The sequence below is a fragment of the Prionailurus bengalensis genome, chromosome B3, assembly GCF_016509475.1.
Source record: "Prionailurus bengalensis isolate Pbe53 chromosome B3, Fcat_Pben_1.1_paternal_pri, whole genome shotgun sequence".
Taxonomy (NCBI): Eukaryota; Metazoa; Chordata; class Mammalia; order Carnivora; family Felidae; genus Prionailurus; species Prionailurus bengalensis.
Genome location: NC_057355.1, coordinates 7,545,155 through 7,561,605, shown reverse-complemented (window position 1 = coordinate 7,561,605; position 16,451 = coordinate 7,545,155). Strand labels below are relative to the sequence as shown.

Here is a 16,451-nt window from a genome sequence, read left to right as displayed (position 1 = left end):
TGGGGAAGGAAAGCCACACCAGCTGGGGAGGCAGGGCCCCACGCCAGGACTCACTAGGTGACTGAGCCAAGCCCATCCACCTCCCTTGAGCCCCACGTTCCTCCTTGGTAAAACTGGGTTGGACCCCAGTTATTTCCAAACCCCTTTCCAGATCAGGTGATTTATGGTTCAAAGTCTTGATCTTCTTCCTAACTCAAAAATACCCCCAGACATCTAGAAATAGAAACAATCCACATGGCACCCCACTGTTTAGACAGCCCATGAAGCACGTTACCACATCGATCTGACCATGACCCCATGAGGGAGACAGGCAGGAGTACCCCAACTCCCAGAAAGAAAAACCAAGGCCAGGGAGGTTCTGTGATGCGGTGAGCCCTCCAGCCAAGCAGCAGCAAAACAGGGTGTTTCCACAAAGGCAGGCCCTGCGGTCTCAGCAGGACTCCCGCCGTCTCCACGGGGACAGCTGTAGCCATCCTCCCTGCGTCCAGCTCATCCCCGTGGAGAGGCAGACGGAGCTTCCGTGAGCGATGGGGCACAGCGCAGGCGAGAGGAAGGGTGGAGGAGAGGAAAGCCGGCTGGTCTGAGGAGGCAGCAAGAGAAGAGCCATGAAATCAGGGAAGACGCTCTCCACACCAGCTCCCAGCTCTAGCTGCTCGGCACTGTAGACATCCCCTACTGCTCCACGTCCATCAGCAGTCTTGACACCCCGAAGCTCTACCTGCAAGAAGCCCCCTTGCCCTCCACTCTCTCACCCGAGCTCTCTCGGGCGACGGGCAGTCAGGGACACGATCCTGCTGACCACACCTCGGCCCAGAGCGGAGCTGGCGGGGACCCAGCCGTCGCCTTCCTGAATCCCCGCCGGACTCAGCCGGCACCCGGTCCCCTGGGGGAGCTGACCTGACCTAAGGCCAAGACACCACAGGGTGGTCAAGGAGGCCTGGGAAGAGGGCTTGGCTGAGACACCGCCCTGGGGGAAGGGGCTGCGGGGAGCGGGTCATGGAGGCAAGCCCCCAGGCCTCCCCGACTGAGACTGCCTGTCTGTGACCCCATCAGCCAGTGCTGCCAGGCCAGCCCCATCCCCATCATCTCATTCGCCTTCCCCTCTGACCGCACCGCCAGGGCAATTCTCATCCACAGACCCAGAATGTTACAAAATAAACGACCCTTCTAGGCCTTCATGTCGACCCTGTTTTTAATTCTTAACGGAGTCCGATGGTCATGTATTCACGAATGACTATACAAATGTGTGTGTCTACCACCATATACTAGCCCAAGAGTCCAGACACTACAGCTTGACATTAAACGTCAGCTCACTCTGTGCAAAATTAAGCAAGTCAAATTAGATATCTAGGCTCGTACTGCACCTGTAAAATGGGATTAATACTAACTAACAGTACCTCTCTCCTAGGGTTCATGTGAGATCGTAATGAACTATTACTTCCAAAGTGCTTGAAACAAGGTCTACAACACCGGAAGCACTCGGTACAAGTTAACTGTTGTTATATATTGACGACTTTCTCTTTGCTGGGTGTGATACAGGGCACTGCCCCTCAGAGCACTGCTAAGAAGTAGTTACCGCTATGCTCAACTTACAGATAAGGCAACAGAGGCCCAGAAGAGGTAAGGGGCTTGTCCAAACCTAGGGAGAGGCCAGGCCCCGAGGATCAGCTGGGGAAGCCCAGCCACCGTGTTCCTCTCCATGCTTGATGATTCTGAGGAAGGAATCCCAAATCTCCTACCACCCAGACCAGGCACACTGGTGATGGGACAAGGCAGGTGGAAGGAGGCCCGGGGGTCAGAGGTGAGGCTGGAGAGAGAGGATGGGCTCCCCAGCCCTGCACGCAAACAGAGGAGAGCAGAAAGCCTCACCGAGTGAATCTGTAATTGGCGAGGGCCGCAGGCTACGAGGAGCAGTGTGGCTGCCAGCCTCGCCTAGTTGCTGCCTCTGGGGACCCAGAATTTGGAAACATTGCCCCAGAGGGAGACACAGTCATGGGCAAAGCTCTGGCTTTGACAGAGCAGAAGAGGGTGATGCCTGCCCCAGCACCTGAGAGAGGGACCCTCCAGTAACCCGGCGCCACAGTCAAGTCATTGGCTCTGTCTGGGCCTCTCGCAGTCCCCTTGGGCAGAAACATGAGGGAGGGGACGCCTGCAGCAGATCCTTCCCGCCATGAGTTCTGGTGAGCCCTGCACAAAATTAAGGATCCTCATGGGGATTCCCAGGGCTCCAGTGGGCACTGAGCTTCTATTATGACTTCAGTGGAGTCCTCATCCTTGGTGATCCAACCCATCAAACAGGAGCAGCAAACATGCCTGGTCTCCAGGAGTATGTGTTTCCCAAAGTGAAGGCGAGTGAGGCTCATGGGATAACAGACGACTTGAGCGGCTGACAGCCACCACCAGATCTGGTAAGGGGCGGGGCAAATGCAGCCTCCACTCAGGCCACACCTAGACCCATCTTCCAGGACTCTCAGCTGTCCTCCAATCCCTCACAGACGGACCGTTTCCAGAATGCTGCGCCCCCGTGGGAGAAAGAACCTTCTGGATGAAAATGGAGCCACAGGATGTCTAGCCAAAGGACCACCACCAGAGAGAAGAGTCCGTGGAACCAGAGAAGTCATGACTGGAGCACCACAGAAGGAGTCACGAGACTCTTCTACAGCTTTCCTTTTGGGAGACATGCAGCTCAACCCTTTTCTTTATTTTGTTGATCGGTACAATGGGACTGCTTATGATCCCTGCTTATGCGCTTCAAGTAGCTGTGGCCAAAATAAACCCAACCACTGTAAACTGGAAAGCATAAGAGAAATGCTGAGGTGTTCAGGAGGTAAAGAATTTGCTGAACAGAAACAAAAGGCAGGACCTGACGGGTACTAGGAGATAGTCTTTTGAGACCCAGCCTGGCCCTCCAGTGGTCCAGTGCTGAGATTCTCCTCTGCCACCCAGCCTGACCCCTCCTCTCATTTTCCCTGCTCCCCCTGCCAATCAACCCACCCCTCCCCTGGAACAGAGCCAAGAGGGAGAGTCTGGGCTTCAGGGTCACCTATCCTACTGTCTACCCACCTCCCTCCCAAACCCAGGCTCTTCTAAGCCTTTTGGATTATGGACACACCAAGGTTTTTTGATTACGCATGCTTTAGCAATAAAAATTTTATCTTGTGACCCCAGAACGCTCCTATTTATTAAATTATATGCTTGTGTATCTTCAGTCCATATGCTAAATATTGAACATTCCCTTTTCTAGACAAGAATAACTTGAAATGGAAGTTCTAGCATGTTCCTCTCACATCCAGAGGAGGTCTCTGCTGGGGCAATGACTGGAAGCTTTGCAGAGGGAGGTCTCCTTCTTGCCTTGAGCGCAGAGTAGAGAACAGACAGCCATGAAGCCGGGTGTCTGGCCTCTCAGAGGCTGCAGGCCCCGGTACATTGCTAAGTGTGGCATTTGGTCTGGGCAGTTGAGTCCAAACTGTGTGGCTCTTTCTAGGTGAGCCAGAGTTCTCTAGAAGTAGGAAGGGAAGGAAGAAGGAAGGGGAAAATGGCCAATGGCCAGAGAGCGATCAGCCCTGCCCTCTTCTGGGGTGCATCACAAAGGTCAGCTACCAACCCCAAAGACAGTGCCCTTAGAAGTGGCCTCACAGAGCCTCGTAGGGGTGTTCCTTGGGCTAGGATGGCAGATGTCCAAGATGGAAGGGGCACCGCCCCATGGCCTCAATTCATAGCTGAATTTATAGGCTCAGAAAGGCTACAGCACCTCCTAAGGCTCACAGTGGGTTAGGGGCACGACCAGTGGTAGGACTCATGGTGACTCATCCCTTTCTCTAAGTCTACCTTCCCTCTGGCCACCTGGAGGCCCCGAAGGGAGGCCAGAGACCGTGCCTGTGATCCCAGTATAAACCAAGGAACGGAGTCCAGTGGCAGGAGAGATGCCACAATACTGGCAAAGGTCATCCCGAGAGAAGGTCACGGCCCACCCACACTCCCACTTAAGAGTCAGCTGGGGTGAGGGCTCCCCCATTACACTCGGAGAGGAAGAGAAGGCAGCAGACAGGGACAGGAGGGGCAAGGACAGACAGCATCCCAGGGGAGCAGACATCAGGCCCCTCCCTTCTTCACAGCCGCAAGCGCCACTCCAGCCAGGCAGGACCCTGAGCTGCCTCCCAGGCCCCAGGCTCAGCCCTCCAGGGACCAGTCCCCAAAGGCTCTCAACGCTAGGGTCAGGTTGGGCCGGTGTTCCCCAAAACCACCACGTGCTCAGGTTCCCCTGCAGCTGTAGAGATGATACCCTGGGCCCCAGACTGTGCTGGGAAAGACTCACTTGGGCTTGTGGGGGCTGAAGACTCTGTCTCCAAGCAAAATCCCAGGACCTCTGGAGTCCAGGGTCCCCAGTTTTCATTCCAGAAGTGCCCCACTCCCCAGAGCTGCCACCACTCCCCCTTCCAAATCTCACCACAAAGGCCTCCGGATTGAGCCCACCTCCCTCAGGCCTAGCCTAACTCCCAAGAGCCTGGCTGAGCTCCATGATGCCCTTGGGGCCTGGCTCACACCCCTGCCTGCATCCCAGCTCTCAAGGGTAATTGTCAAGGCTGGCTCTTCCCTTGATCCTTAGAAAGGCTAAGTATCAAGGAGTCAATACAGCAGCCAAAGCCCGAAAGATCCTTCACCCAGCCAGGCAAGGGCCTGCAGGGAAGACCGGGGACACAGAAGGACCTGAGAGCTCCAAACACCAGCCATCCTGGGGTGGCTCCTGCAGAGACCCAGTTGGTGGCTCAGAGTCCCAGCCAAGAAAGAGCTCATGTATTCCCAAGGCGGGGTAGCCAGTCCCAGGAACTCTGGGCCCTGTGAGCCATCTCCTCCCCTTTGATCTTCAGACCGTCAAAGAAGACACCATTCAGATCCAACCCCAGGCAGGCTTGACCTAGACAGTGGGCCCACCTCCCAGCCACCGCCCTCTGCCTTTGTGACGTCAGAGCCTGGTGGGGCCAGAGCGCAGCAGGGCAGTGCGTGGACCGTTCTAGGTAAGGTTACTGTGTGTCCTGGGTTCCAGAGGGACTGGCCTCCTAAACAGAAAGAGGCCAAGGGAGAGGGCCCTTGGGGAGGAGCGGAGGGCAGACCCACACTTCTGCCCTGATGCCTTACAGCGGCTTCCCTCCTGATACCAACGGGACAGCCCCCTGCTCCATCAGAGGCACCCTCAGCCAGCCTCCGATGGGTACACAACAGCCAAGCCACACACGACCCTGAGAGAAAGACCATGAGGCACCTCTCAACTGTCTTAAAATTTACGTATTGTCAGTTAAGCACTGAGGGAAGGACCTTAGAACTCTACGGTCCCACAACATCTGTGGAAGCCAGCCCCCCCCGGTTCCCATAGCTAGGCCTGATGTCGAAATCTGGCTACACCCCAGCCTCTTCTTCATCCCCCAGAGTCTGCCCAAGCTGCACCCCTAAGCATCCACCAGCAAGAGCTTCAGGCTAGTAGAAGACTGCAGGACCCCTCAACTCTGCATCTCTGATAGCGCCAGAAATCGGAAGATCACGCTTTCCTCCGGCCGAGCCCCGGCTTCAACTCAAGCCCCCTTGCCAGATCATGCTGAAGTCGGGCCTCCTGCCCTGCAGTGAGAGCTTCTGTCTGTCCTTAAGGCCCTCCTCCCGGCCTGCTTCCACAGGCTTCCAGGCAGAATTGGGGCCTCAGCTTTGGTGTTGGACGGACAGAGATCCAAGCCTGGCTCTCCACTGGGGCTACGTGCCCCCAAACATTACTCTGCCACCCTGAGCTTCCATTCCCTCGGGTAAAACAGGACACGGTGACATCTGCTTCCCAGGCTGAGCATGACTCCCCCTGCCTCCCTCCACTGATCTCTGCCTCTGGGCTAGAAGACGAAGCCCTTCCCCGAGTTCAGTCAATACCAGCCATAGATGTAACAGGGCACTGGGGAAAAGATGGGGTGAGGAAGGGTCATCAGACCCATGACCTCTGACCTGACTCTCTCCCACCTGCCACTCCACACAGCTCCTGTGGGGAATCCAGTTCCCTGGCTCTTAGGTGTCGGGGTGGATTTAAAGAGAGGCGTCCCATCTGCAGAGTCCCGAAGCAAGGATGGGGACACACACACAGTCTCCCAATACACTCCCTGCCCACCGTCCTCCTGTATGTCCCACTGGAGTCCTCCAACACCCAAGGGGACAAGAGACTGCCCCATCCCCACCCATCACCCACCTTTCCAGCACCTCTGTCTCGGAACCACTGCCTGGAAAGAGAAGCCAACTCTCCTCGATCAAACTGCTTCCCCAAGCATCGCTTTCAGAGGAGCGCTGAAAATCTCTGCCTGGCTACAGAGAGCCTACGTGATTGTGGCCATCCCTGCCTCCCTCTGGCTTCCTACAGATACACATATCCTGGAAGCAGAGAACAAGCTGAATAAGGCTCCCCAGCTCCCAGAGACCCACACCAGGCCCCCTTCTCTCCAATCCTTGGCCCACTAATCCCCCTGGAAATCCCTAGATCCCACTCCCGAGCCCCTGGACCCACTGCCATGCTCTCCCCACCCCAGCCCCCACAGCCCAATGGTGCACTTCCCAGCTGGAGTTTCCCTGACGATCCCGCTCCAGACCCTCCTCCAGGCATCCTCCCCGGATGCTGGAATGCTTGTGGCCCACAGGGCAGGAGAGGCAGAGTTGGGTCCATCCTGTTTAGCCCCTGCCCCCCTCCAACCCCTCCCACCTTGGCTGTTTGTCTTATTATCCCAGGCCCACCCGCTGAAGGTAGTGAGGACGTGAGCGGCAGAGCTAAGATGTGGGTCAAGCTGGTCTCCTGGGCCAGGAGTCAGAGACATCTCCTGGGCCGTACATTTCCTCAAACCGCTAGTGGCAAGAGCACGAGCACACTCTCCGTGAAACCAAAAGGGCTGGCGGGCTTTCTTGGGAGAGCAGGACTGCAATTCCTCCCAGCCTGGCCGCCCCATCTCTGAGGCAAAGGGAGGGCTGCCGCCGGGGAGAGCAGCACCAATGGCAGACTTAGCAGGGCTTGAGTCCACCCCAAACGCCTTCCTGAGACCCCAGCCCAGACTTCAGTGTGAATCCCTCTTGGCTTCCTACTCACTTTGAGGGACCCCAAGGGGTGTGGACCTCGGGAGGGGGATAAGAGAGCTATGCCCTGGGCAACCCCAGTGCGTCCACACCCATCTCTGGATGTCAAAATGCGGGGAGGGGGGTGGGTCACCTGGCCCTGAGGTCAGTGGAAGAAAAGATGGCCAGCTTCCCTGGACCCTGAGCTCTTCTTTCCCGGGGCTCACAGTTCTATCCCCGACCCCTACCCAAGGTTGGGGGGAGGGGGGCGGGTGGGAAATACGGGCCACCATAGGTGTCGCTCACATGGGGCAGAACCAAACAAAACGCCGATCCGAGTTGGATTTTCCCCAAAAAACGCATCTGCAAGATCACATAACCCCCATCCCCAAGACACGCCAGTCCCCTCTGCTCCGTTCTCCATCCTGACTCGGAATTACCGGAGCAGTCATCAAAGCTCACAAGGACGGGATCTGTAGGCGCCCAGATGCAGATGAGGGTGGGAAAGGCGGGGGGTGTCTCGGAAATGCCCAAAATGGGGTTGGAGAGGGCGGGCGAGAGGGAAAGGGAAGAGGTAGGCGTCCATGACGGCCACGACATGTCCAAAGTCTCCCCGCGAGCAGCCAGCTCCCAACTTGTTTACTTGTCAGCGTGCTTTGCGGTTTCCAAAAGGAAATAGTTAAACATCTCGGCTGGATCGCGAACAGTCCCTGTCACCTTCCCTACCGGCTAAGCGCCGCCGCTGTCACTGCCGCCACCTCTGCCGGGAATCGAACCTCGTCTACTTTATTCCACTCGAGAGCGTGGCCAAACTGTTGCTATTCAGTGGGGGGCAAAGAACTCGACGAGCCACAGCGGGTGGGGGCGGGGGCGGGAGCTGGGCCCCGCAAGCCCTGGGCCGGCTGGGGTCCCCTCCGAGGGGAGGCACACACGCAAGCCCCGGCTCACGCGTGCCGGGGCCGGATCACCTGGACTCCGCCGCCCGAAAGCATCTCCCGAGCCACGGCGAGCCTGACGCGCGCCCGGCGGACGGCGGGCAGCGGCGAGCTGGGGCGGGCGGGCGGAGGGCCGGCTCCCGGCCGAGGGCGGGCGGGCGGGCGTGGGGGAGACGCGGAGCGAGAGGGGAGGCGGGCTGGGGAAGCTGCCGCCCGACTTACATGGAAGTGATATTCCTTGAGATGTCTGTGATGTTGATGCTGGCGTTCCCATTGCTGTTCCCTGAATCCTGCCCTTCCAGGAGGGGGAAGAGGTTCCCATCGTCCGGCCGCCGGCAATTGATCTCAGTCTTGCTGCAGACACAATTTGCAGGGCAAGCCAGCACGGAGCCCACATAGTCCAGCCAGACGCTTCCCAGCAAGAAAATCCGCCAGAAACTACACTTGGCTGGGCAAAGAGAGACATCCATCTCCGATCGCGGCTTCTAAAAAAGAGGAGGAGGAGAGGAGAGGGGGGTGGGGTGGGGGGAGTGGGGAGAGCTGGGGGGGAAGGAAACAAAGACGGCGAGGGAGGGGGGAAGGGGGAGGGGGGGCCTCTGCCTTTGAAACGCCGTGCGATCAGATGCAAAATCCTTCAGCGTCTGAAACCATCGCGGCCGCCGCCGCCGCCGCCGCCGCTGCCGCCGCCGCCGGGTGGGAGCCGCGGGGAGCGCCTAGTGGCGCGGTCTGCCTGGCATGGTGGCCGGCTCGGCGCTCGCCGGCTCGCCGGGTCCGGGGGCTCGGGAAGCGAGCCGCGCTCTCCGACTCCGAGACTTTGCAGGGTTGCAACAGACGGTGGGGAGGCAAAAAAGAAAAAGAAGGGAAAAAAAAGAAAAGGAAAAATATGGTGCTAAAGTCACCAAGTCCCACCTACTGGGCAGAATTAAAACGGACACACCTGCAAAACACACACACACACACATACACTCACGCAGACACACACCCGGAGCCCGGGGGAAGGAGGAGGAGGAGGAGGATGCAGTCGGAGCTGCAGCAGCCGCCGCGAATGGCTCGTCGCGCGCCTGCAGAAATGTACAAGTGCTCAGAGCCTTACGAAACGCACGGGTTATCGGAGCGTCTTCCTCGGCTCCCTCCCTCTCTTCCCCTCCCTCCTCCCCTCCCTCCTCGCGGCCTCCTCCCCCCCGCCCCGGCTGGGAGCGGCAGGAGAGCGGAATCTCCCCCCTCCCTCCTCTCCCCCTCCCCTTCCCCACACCCCACTCTCTCCCCGCCCGTCCTCTCCCCTCCTCCCTCCCCACCCACCCACCCACTCTCCGGCTCGCGGCTCGCGGCTCTCGCCCGCACCGCCACCCGCAGCCGCGCGGCCGCCCGCCCGCTCCACGCCTCGCGGCCCGGCGCCCGCTCGCCGCGGCCAAGGGGAAACCAAGACGGAAGGGAAAAAGTTGCAGTTGGGATTGAGAGGGTCTGGGCTGGGGAGGGGGAGTTAGCGAGCTGGCTTGCGCGACGCCGAAAGGCGCTCTCCTTTCCACTTTTTGGCCCTCGCGCTGCCCGGTGTTTTGCTGCAATCCGGACCGCGAGAGGAAGTGAAATGGACGCAGCCGAGGTGACCGGGGAGTGCTCCCGAGTCTGGGTGGGGGGCACAGGCCCGAAAACGGCGACGGGGGAGGGGGGTTCGGGAGCGCACTGGAACCGCAGAGAAGCACCCAGAGCCAGGGACGGGGGGCCGCGGACGCGCGGTTCTCCGTCTAAATGACACTTATTTCCGTGATCGGGAGTCTGGGAGCTGGGCTCGGCTGGGAGGGGACTGAGGGGCACGGGAGGGGCTGGTGCCCCCACCCCGCACCCCCTGCGCCTTCTTGGCGGTGGGTTTTGCGTTCGGCGTTGGGAGGGGAGGGATGGAACCAGCGCCCCAAGGACTGCGCTAAGGAGCCGAGGTGGCCCCGGGCGAGTCGTGCGTGGGAGAGAAACGGCCGGGGAAATTGAGATGCAAGGGGCATTTTTTGGCAAGCAGACCAGCACCGTCAGAGGCCGGCTTCTTGGGCTCGGCTCTCGGGTGCGCTGCTCTGGCTGCCCGGTGAGGGGGCGGGCGGGCTGCTTTCTCCGGATTCGGGGGCGCAGAACCTCCCTTTTTCCCTCCCACACAAGCACCCCTTCCTGGTAGGGGCGCAAAGCAGGTGCAGCCTTTGACGCGAGCTCGGATCCCATCGGAGAAGAGAAGGGTCCCCGCTTTTTGCCTGGGTAGGGCTTTTGCTTTTTCTTTTTTTAATAAAACGTCAAAATGCCAAATGTGAGCTGTTTGCTGAGAAAACCAGAGCATTCGCTGTGGGAAAGGAAAAGAAAGGGTTAGGGAAGTCCAAGCAGGCAAACACACTACAGCATTCACACGCAGAAGAAAGCTGGGCTCTCCTCCCCGATCTTGGATGAGGGCAGGCGACGAGGCGAATACGCTGAATTCAACTGCATCCAGCATCTGAAAGGCTTCTCCCCCACCCCCCTATGGATTCCGATGCAGGTCAGGCAACTTGCAGGCAAGATGGGGGAAGGGGGTATGCGGGTGCCACCCTCCCACCCCAGGCGCAACCACAGACAGACCAGGCGCCTGCGAGTGGCACTGTCGCTGTGAGTAAACTTGGGAAGAAAAAAAAAAAAAAAGGAAAGAAAGGAACATGTCTATAAAAGGCAGTTTTCCCTACTTCCCCTTACATTCTGCGATCCCTCAGCCTTGGTGAGACTTTTATCCCCTTGTTGCCATTATGGCCTTGTCCCCAGACTGGCATTTTGCCCTCCCACCAGCAGGAGGGGACAGAGAGTGGAGACCTCCTTAGTCTGATAAACCAGTTCCTACTGGTCCTAGGCCAACCCCCTGATGCCCTCTGTCCGCTGGGAACCACCCTGCCCTGAAAGTCCCATTCTGGGAGAGGCCTGAGAATACCTGAAAGCCTGGGAAACTGAGGCAGAGTCAAAGTTTGACCTCAGGAGGTAGCAGGTGGCAGCAGAGATACACAGAGAACCTTCCTCAGACCACCCCAGGGGAGAGTCCAAAAAGCAGGGAATGACAAAGGGATTGCGCCCAACAGTACTTTTCCAGGCTGAAACTGAAATGGTTGTACCTAAACAATGCCCGGCACACTTTTGGGGGGGAGAGAGAGAACCGATTCTTACCATCTCCAGCAGAGAAGGGGAGGTGCCCGTAAGTCAGAACAAATAAAAAAAAAAAAAACTTTTAAAACCCCTTTGGAGATAATAAAAATGCAGGCTGTGAAGCTAGGGGCCCTGATGGAACAAGAAGCCTTTCATCCTAACAGTAAAATGGGATTAAGATGGGATGTTCTGTTTATGCTAGAGCCCTGGGCCTGAGCAGGAAGTGGCAGCTTAAAAGGAAGGAGGCCCTTTTTAAAGCAGATAGACTAGGAATGGAGAGAACAGAGTTCCAGTTCTGACCACTGGCAAATCACCTAAGCCTCTGGGCCTCAACTTTCGTGTCTGTAGAATGACTAGGTTGGACCTCGCTATCCAGAGCGTAGCCCTCTGGCCAGCAGCGTCCGCATCGCCTGGAAGTTCTTCAAATGAGACATCTAAGGCCCCCACCCCAGACCTACTAAACCAGACTATCCATCTTAACCAGCTCCCCAGGCAATTGATAAGCACGTTGCAGTTTGAAAAGTACCAAGATGACTCTCAAAATACCTTCCAGCTTGAATATCCTCTGGTTCTACGTGGACCTGAATATTATTCAATTAGGGTGAAAAAAAAAAAAAAACTTGAGTATATCAGGTGCAGGGACCTTGTTAAGTACAAACTTAGGAAGTTTCACCATAAGCACAAGAAGGTGCTCACTTCACCCAGGGATGTAATACACTCTTGCTTCAACATTTCTTAACCCCTGAGATACACCAGATTTAGTTGAGAAAGCAGGGGAAAGCGTCCATTGTAGACACCCTCCTCTTCGTCAACAGGGATCCAGAGCATTTGGGGTGTCTCCTTGGTAAAAACGTCCTGGTTGACAAGGAATAATGCCTGACACATAGTGATTCTAAGTCTGCAGCCATCACTGGGTCCCAGAGAGATCAGGACCCAGCTCAGCATCCTGCCAATCGGGATAAACCTTTCCACCTCTTCCTGCCAGCTGCAGTCTTAGAAATGAGGAAACTTAGCACTATAGCCCCAGCTGACCCATCAGAGGCAAGAGGAGGCAAAGTTTTTTTTAACAGAAAGTAAAGCTTTAGATGGGGCGCCTGGATGGCCCAGCCAGTTGAGCAAACGACTCTTGATTTCAGCTCAGGTCATGATCCCAGGGTTGTGGGACCGAGCCCCATGTGGGGCTCTGTGCTGAGCATGAAGCCTGCTTAAGATTCTCTCTCTTTCCCTCTCTGTACCTCTCCCCCACTCACGCTTGCTCGTGCTCTCTCTATATAAAATGAAAAGAAATGTTTTGGAAAGTTTTAGAAACCCTTTACAGTGGAGCAGCTGCCTTCTGGTAGTAAGGGTTTGGATAAGGTGGGAACCCCTGATTTGGATGTAGCCCCCCATCAAGCCAGAGGGGAGGCCACCCCCTGGAGCACAGCAGTCCAACCTCTGTGCCATCCAGAGAAAACTGAACACCTGTCTCATCCCAAAGGGTATGTTCCAGCTGTGTGAGCACCTGAGATTCCTCCTTGACTATTTTGATTGTAAGGTATCCCCAAAGCTGAAATCCCTTGCTCTCTAGGAAAGGAGGAAGGGAATAAAGACTCAGCAGGCATACAAACATTAAGACGCTGACCCAGGAGTCATCACCTCCCAGTACCTCCCCCCCCCCAACCTCTGCTGGCCCACTCTTCACATGTCTGCCTTTCCAAACCCAAACCCAGCCACATCCGCTTTTCCCATGAACCCACACTCCTAAGGCAGGGACCATGTCACAGGGATGCAGGCCAGACCCCAGGCACTTTGGATTCACCCACCATGCCCTACTCCTGTGGTGTCAGCCTAAATCCAGAAGCTGTGCTGCCAGACTTTCCAGTCTGAGAAGAAACAGGGCCTCCTGCCCAAACTCTGAGCTGGGAAAAGAAATGTACTAGTAGTGACTAGGAGAGCACCAGAGGAGACGGAGGGAAAACCATGCCCTGAAGAACCTGCTGTTCCAAAAAGCTATTGGAGCTGGCCAACTTGGACTTGGGTCTGAGAAAAAAAGCCTGTTTCCTGGGTGACCCAAACTCAAGATGTGAGGCGGAAAGGCACGGTTGGAGGCTGGGGACATGTAACGGTATCCAGAAGGCCAGGTGCCAAGGAGGGAGTTTTGATCATACATGGAGGGTGAAAGCCCCACTTACCACAAGATGTCAAAAGAAACAAGAGAATCTAACAACAAGATGCCCCAGCTCAGGATCCTGACTCAAATCCCAAGGTCTTGGGAATGCACCTGCCAGGAGGTTGGAGCTACCTGCCAGGGGGAACAGAGCCCCTTGCCTCTCACTCCTCAATCCTGTCCATTATTTTCTGAGGATACCCAGATTCTCCTGTGCTGCCCTGGAGGGAGTGTCTGGAGGGGGCTTGGGGTTCCTCACTGGGGATGCTGCCCAGGTGATTCTCAACTTCTTCTACTTACCCTGGATGAGAGATTCACAGAATCTTTGGGCTGGAAAGGACTCTCAAGGCCAAAGACCCACAGCCCTACTTGATGCAGAAATCCGCTCATGACATCTCCAAGTGCTCAGTCTATCCCTCCTTGAACACCTTCAGGGACAGGAAGCTCATACCAACCAAGGCCTCCCAGTCTGTCCACAAACAGCTTTATTCCTTGGATAGCCTTCAGTTTCAAATACTAAAACCAGCCTCCCTGAAGCATCCATCATTGGTACTAGAGGTACACCTAGAACCCCAAGGAAAAGTCTAGTCTCATTTCTACAAGCCAGTCAGAAGGGTGCCCACCTCTCAACTCTTCTCCGAGCAAAATATCCTCAGGGCCCTCCCTACACTTCAAAATCAGTTTTCTGATCCTTCCCCACTGTGGTCATTGGTAGTACATTCAGGTTTGTCAATGGCCCCTTTAAAGTACACTTCAAGTCTTGCAGGCTACAGGTGCTGTGACCTTGGGTACAAGACGGTAGGCAACTGTAACAAAACTAAATATGGTTTCATGTAATAGACCCAGTGAGATGACTGAGCCACCCAACAGCATTTGACCTTGGACAAGGCACTGAACTCTCTGTGCCTCGGTCTCCCCATCCACAAAGTAGGGGTTCACAGGGCCTAACTCACAAGGTGGTTGTGAGATAATGCAGTAAAGCACCTTGAACAGTGCCTGGCACACAGTAAGCATTCTGTGTGTGTTAGCTTCATTATTCCACTTTTGAGGTACCCAGAAGGCTTTCCTGCTTCCACTGGGAAGCCTCAGGACCAACCAACTATCCACCAACGGGCAAACGCCCTGGTCACCCTAAATCTCATCCCACACATGCAGGAAACAGAGCCCCCTAGCAAATTAACTGCGTGGGGCTGAGCTGTGGGGTGGTCCCCTGCAGCCTCTCTACTTCCCATGGATGTTCTCAGCTGCATTCCAAGACCCCAGAGTCGCTAGCAGCCAGGGGAGGCCCCAGGCCTGAGCGCCACGTGGAACAAGGCACTGGGCACTGAGAAGTAACCCCAGGGCCCTCCCTGGTTCTCCTGCCAGGCTGTTGCTCCAGGGTTGGGGGGTAGGAGGGTTAGCTTCCCTCTGCCCAGGGGGTAGCCCCTGCTGAGTCACCACTGGCTGTGAGCAGTTGGGCTGGGCGGGAATTCAGTGCCACAGGGACTGACGCCACAGTCCTGCCTAGCAGGGGGTTCCCAGCCATGTCCACTGCAGGTTCTGCAAAGAGCAGGGTAGAGGGCAGACAGTCACGCTCACCCTCTGTCAAAGACCCATTCCTCTTAAGCCTCCTGCAGTAACTTACACGCACCCCACCTACTTTGTATTGAGCAAAGGGCAGCCAGGCAAATGGCCTTCATTTGGCAGAGGAAGGAACTAAAATTGACAAGGTGGGAAGCTGAAATTGGAGGGGAGGAGGGGGCTAAAACTGACAAGGTGGGGCAGAACCTTCTAGGTGAATTTTTGTTCACCTAGAAGGGGATGTTCTTCCTGTTACCAGCCTTTTTTTTTTTTTTTTTACGTTGGTTTATTTTTGACAGAGAGACAGACCATGGCGGGGGGCAGCACAGGAGACACAGAATCTGAAGCAGGTTCTAGGCTCTGAGCTGTCAGCACAGAGCCCCACCGACAGGACTCCAACTTAGGGACCTTGAGATCATGACCTGAGCCAGAGTCAGACCCTTAATGGGCTAAGCCACCCAGGTGCCCTTATTTTTTTTTATTTTTTTGGGGGGGCAGAGAGACAGGGGGACAGAAGATCCTAAGTGGGCTCTGCCTAGACAGCTGAGAGCCTGATGCGGGGTTCAAACTCAGATCATAGCCTGAGCCCAAGGCAGATGCTTAACCGACTGAGCCACCCAGGCGCCACCCCCCCTCCCCATTATTACCAGCTTTTAAAGTATAAGTTTCTTGAGGACAAGGACCTTGCTTGTTTTATGTACTGATTTGCCAACCCCTTAAACACAACTGATAAGTAACAGATGCCTTACACATGTTTGTTAAGCAAAACCCTGCACTTTGAAACCTTTCAACACATCGTAAATAAGGGCTCAGTGTCAGTCTATTAAGCACCAACAGGGCTAGGACCTGTCCCTGCTGTTCACTCTGTTCTCCCCGGGGCCTACCTCAGTGTCCCCGCAAGAGTGGGCATCACACATTTTGGAGGTGATTTAATGTACCTTTTTGCTGCCTAAAACCCCACGCATGTCCCTAAGAGAAGTTTGGGACAGAACTGGGGTGCCTTGAGCTGACTACCTCCTCCACACCCCAGAGTTATACTTGCTGCTGTAAACTTGTCCCTGGCAGAGCAATTATCAAGGGGCTTCGAGAACAGAGAGATAAGTAGCTCCTGATCTCAGTTCCACAGTCAGGAGAAGGTTGGGAACAGCAGTTTCCAAGGCAATGCCAGACCACCTGGGCTCTCATGAGCTCTTCACACCCAGCAGAGCAGGGGGCTGAGCCCAGGCCCACCAGCCCCAGTACTGTGGCCTCTGTCCTGCAGAAACCCAAGCCCTGTTCCCTACCTCCTGGGGCCCAACTACATACTCTAGTCCTTCCTGGCCAATCCAGCCACGCTATTCAGCCCCTAGTCTCCTGTTACGCCTTCACTACCTCCCACGCTGCTCTTTTCTCCACCTGTTTCTCAGCAAAACAGCCAGGATCACACCTTACCCTGCCCTGGCTCAAACACCAGCTTCCAGATTCAGCTCTGAACGAATCTGTTCATTTAGTGTCAAAAACCTATCGGGCTGTGTCACCTTGGGCACGCTGCTTGACTTCTCTGATTCTCCACATCCTCCTCTGCCACATGGGGGACCAGTCATCCCGAGTATCCCAGAAGAGGTTAT

The 16,451-nt window shown here is 56.1% G+C and overlaps 1 protein-coding gene across 4 annotated transcripts in view; it reads right to left on the bottom strand.

The window, feature by feature from the left end:
* NTRK3 (neurotrophic receptor tyrosine kinase 3) overlaps positions 1 to 9,141 on the bottom strand; it is a 398,764-nt gene extending 389,623 nt beyond the window's left edge. For 2 of the 4 annotated variants that reach the window (XM_043554725.1, XM_043554726.1), the window contains exon 1: positions 8,223 to 9,137. In XM_043554725.1, the coding sequence (XP_043410660.1) occupies positions 8,223 to 8,470 (248 nt within the window). In that variant the 5' untranslated portion in view covers positions 8,471 to 9,137. Of the gene's footprint in view, positions 1 to 8,222 lie in introns of all 4 variants that reach the window. The other 2 variants (XM_043554724.1, XM_043554722.1) reach the window with 2 other exon arrangements.
* Between the last annotated feature and the right edge of the window lie 7,310 nt (positions 9,142 to 16,451).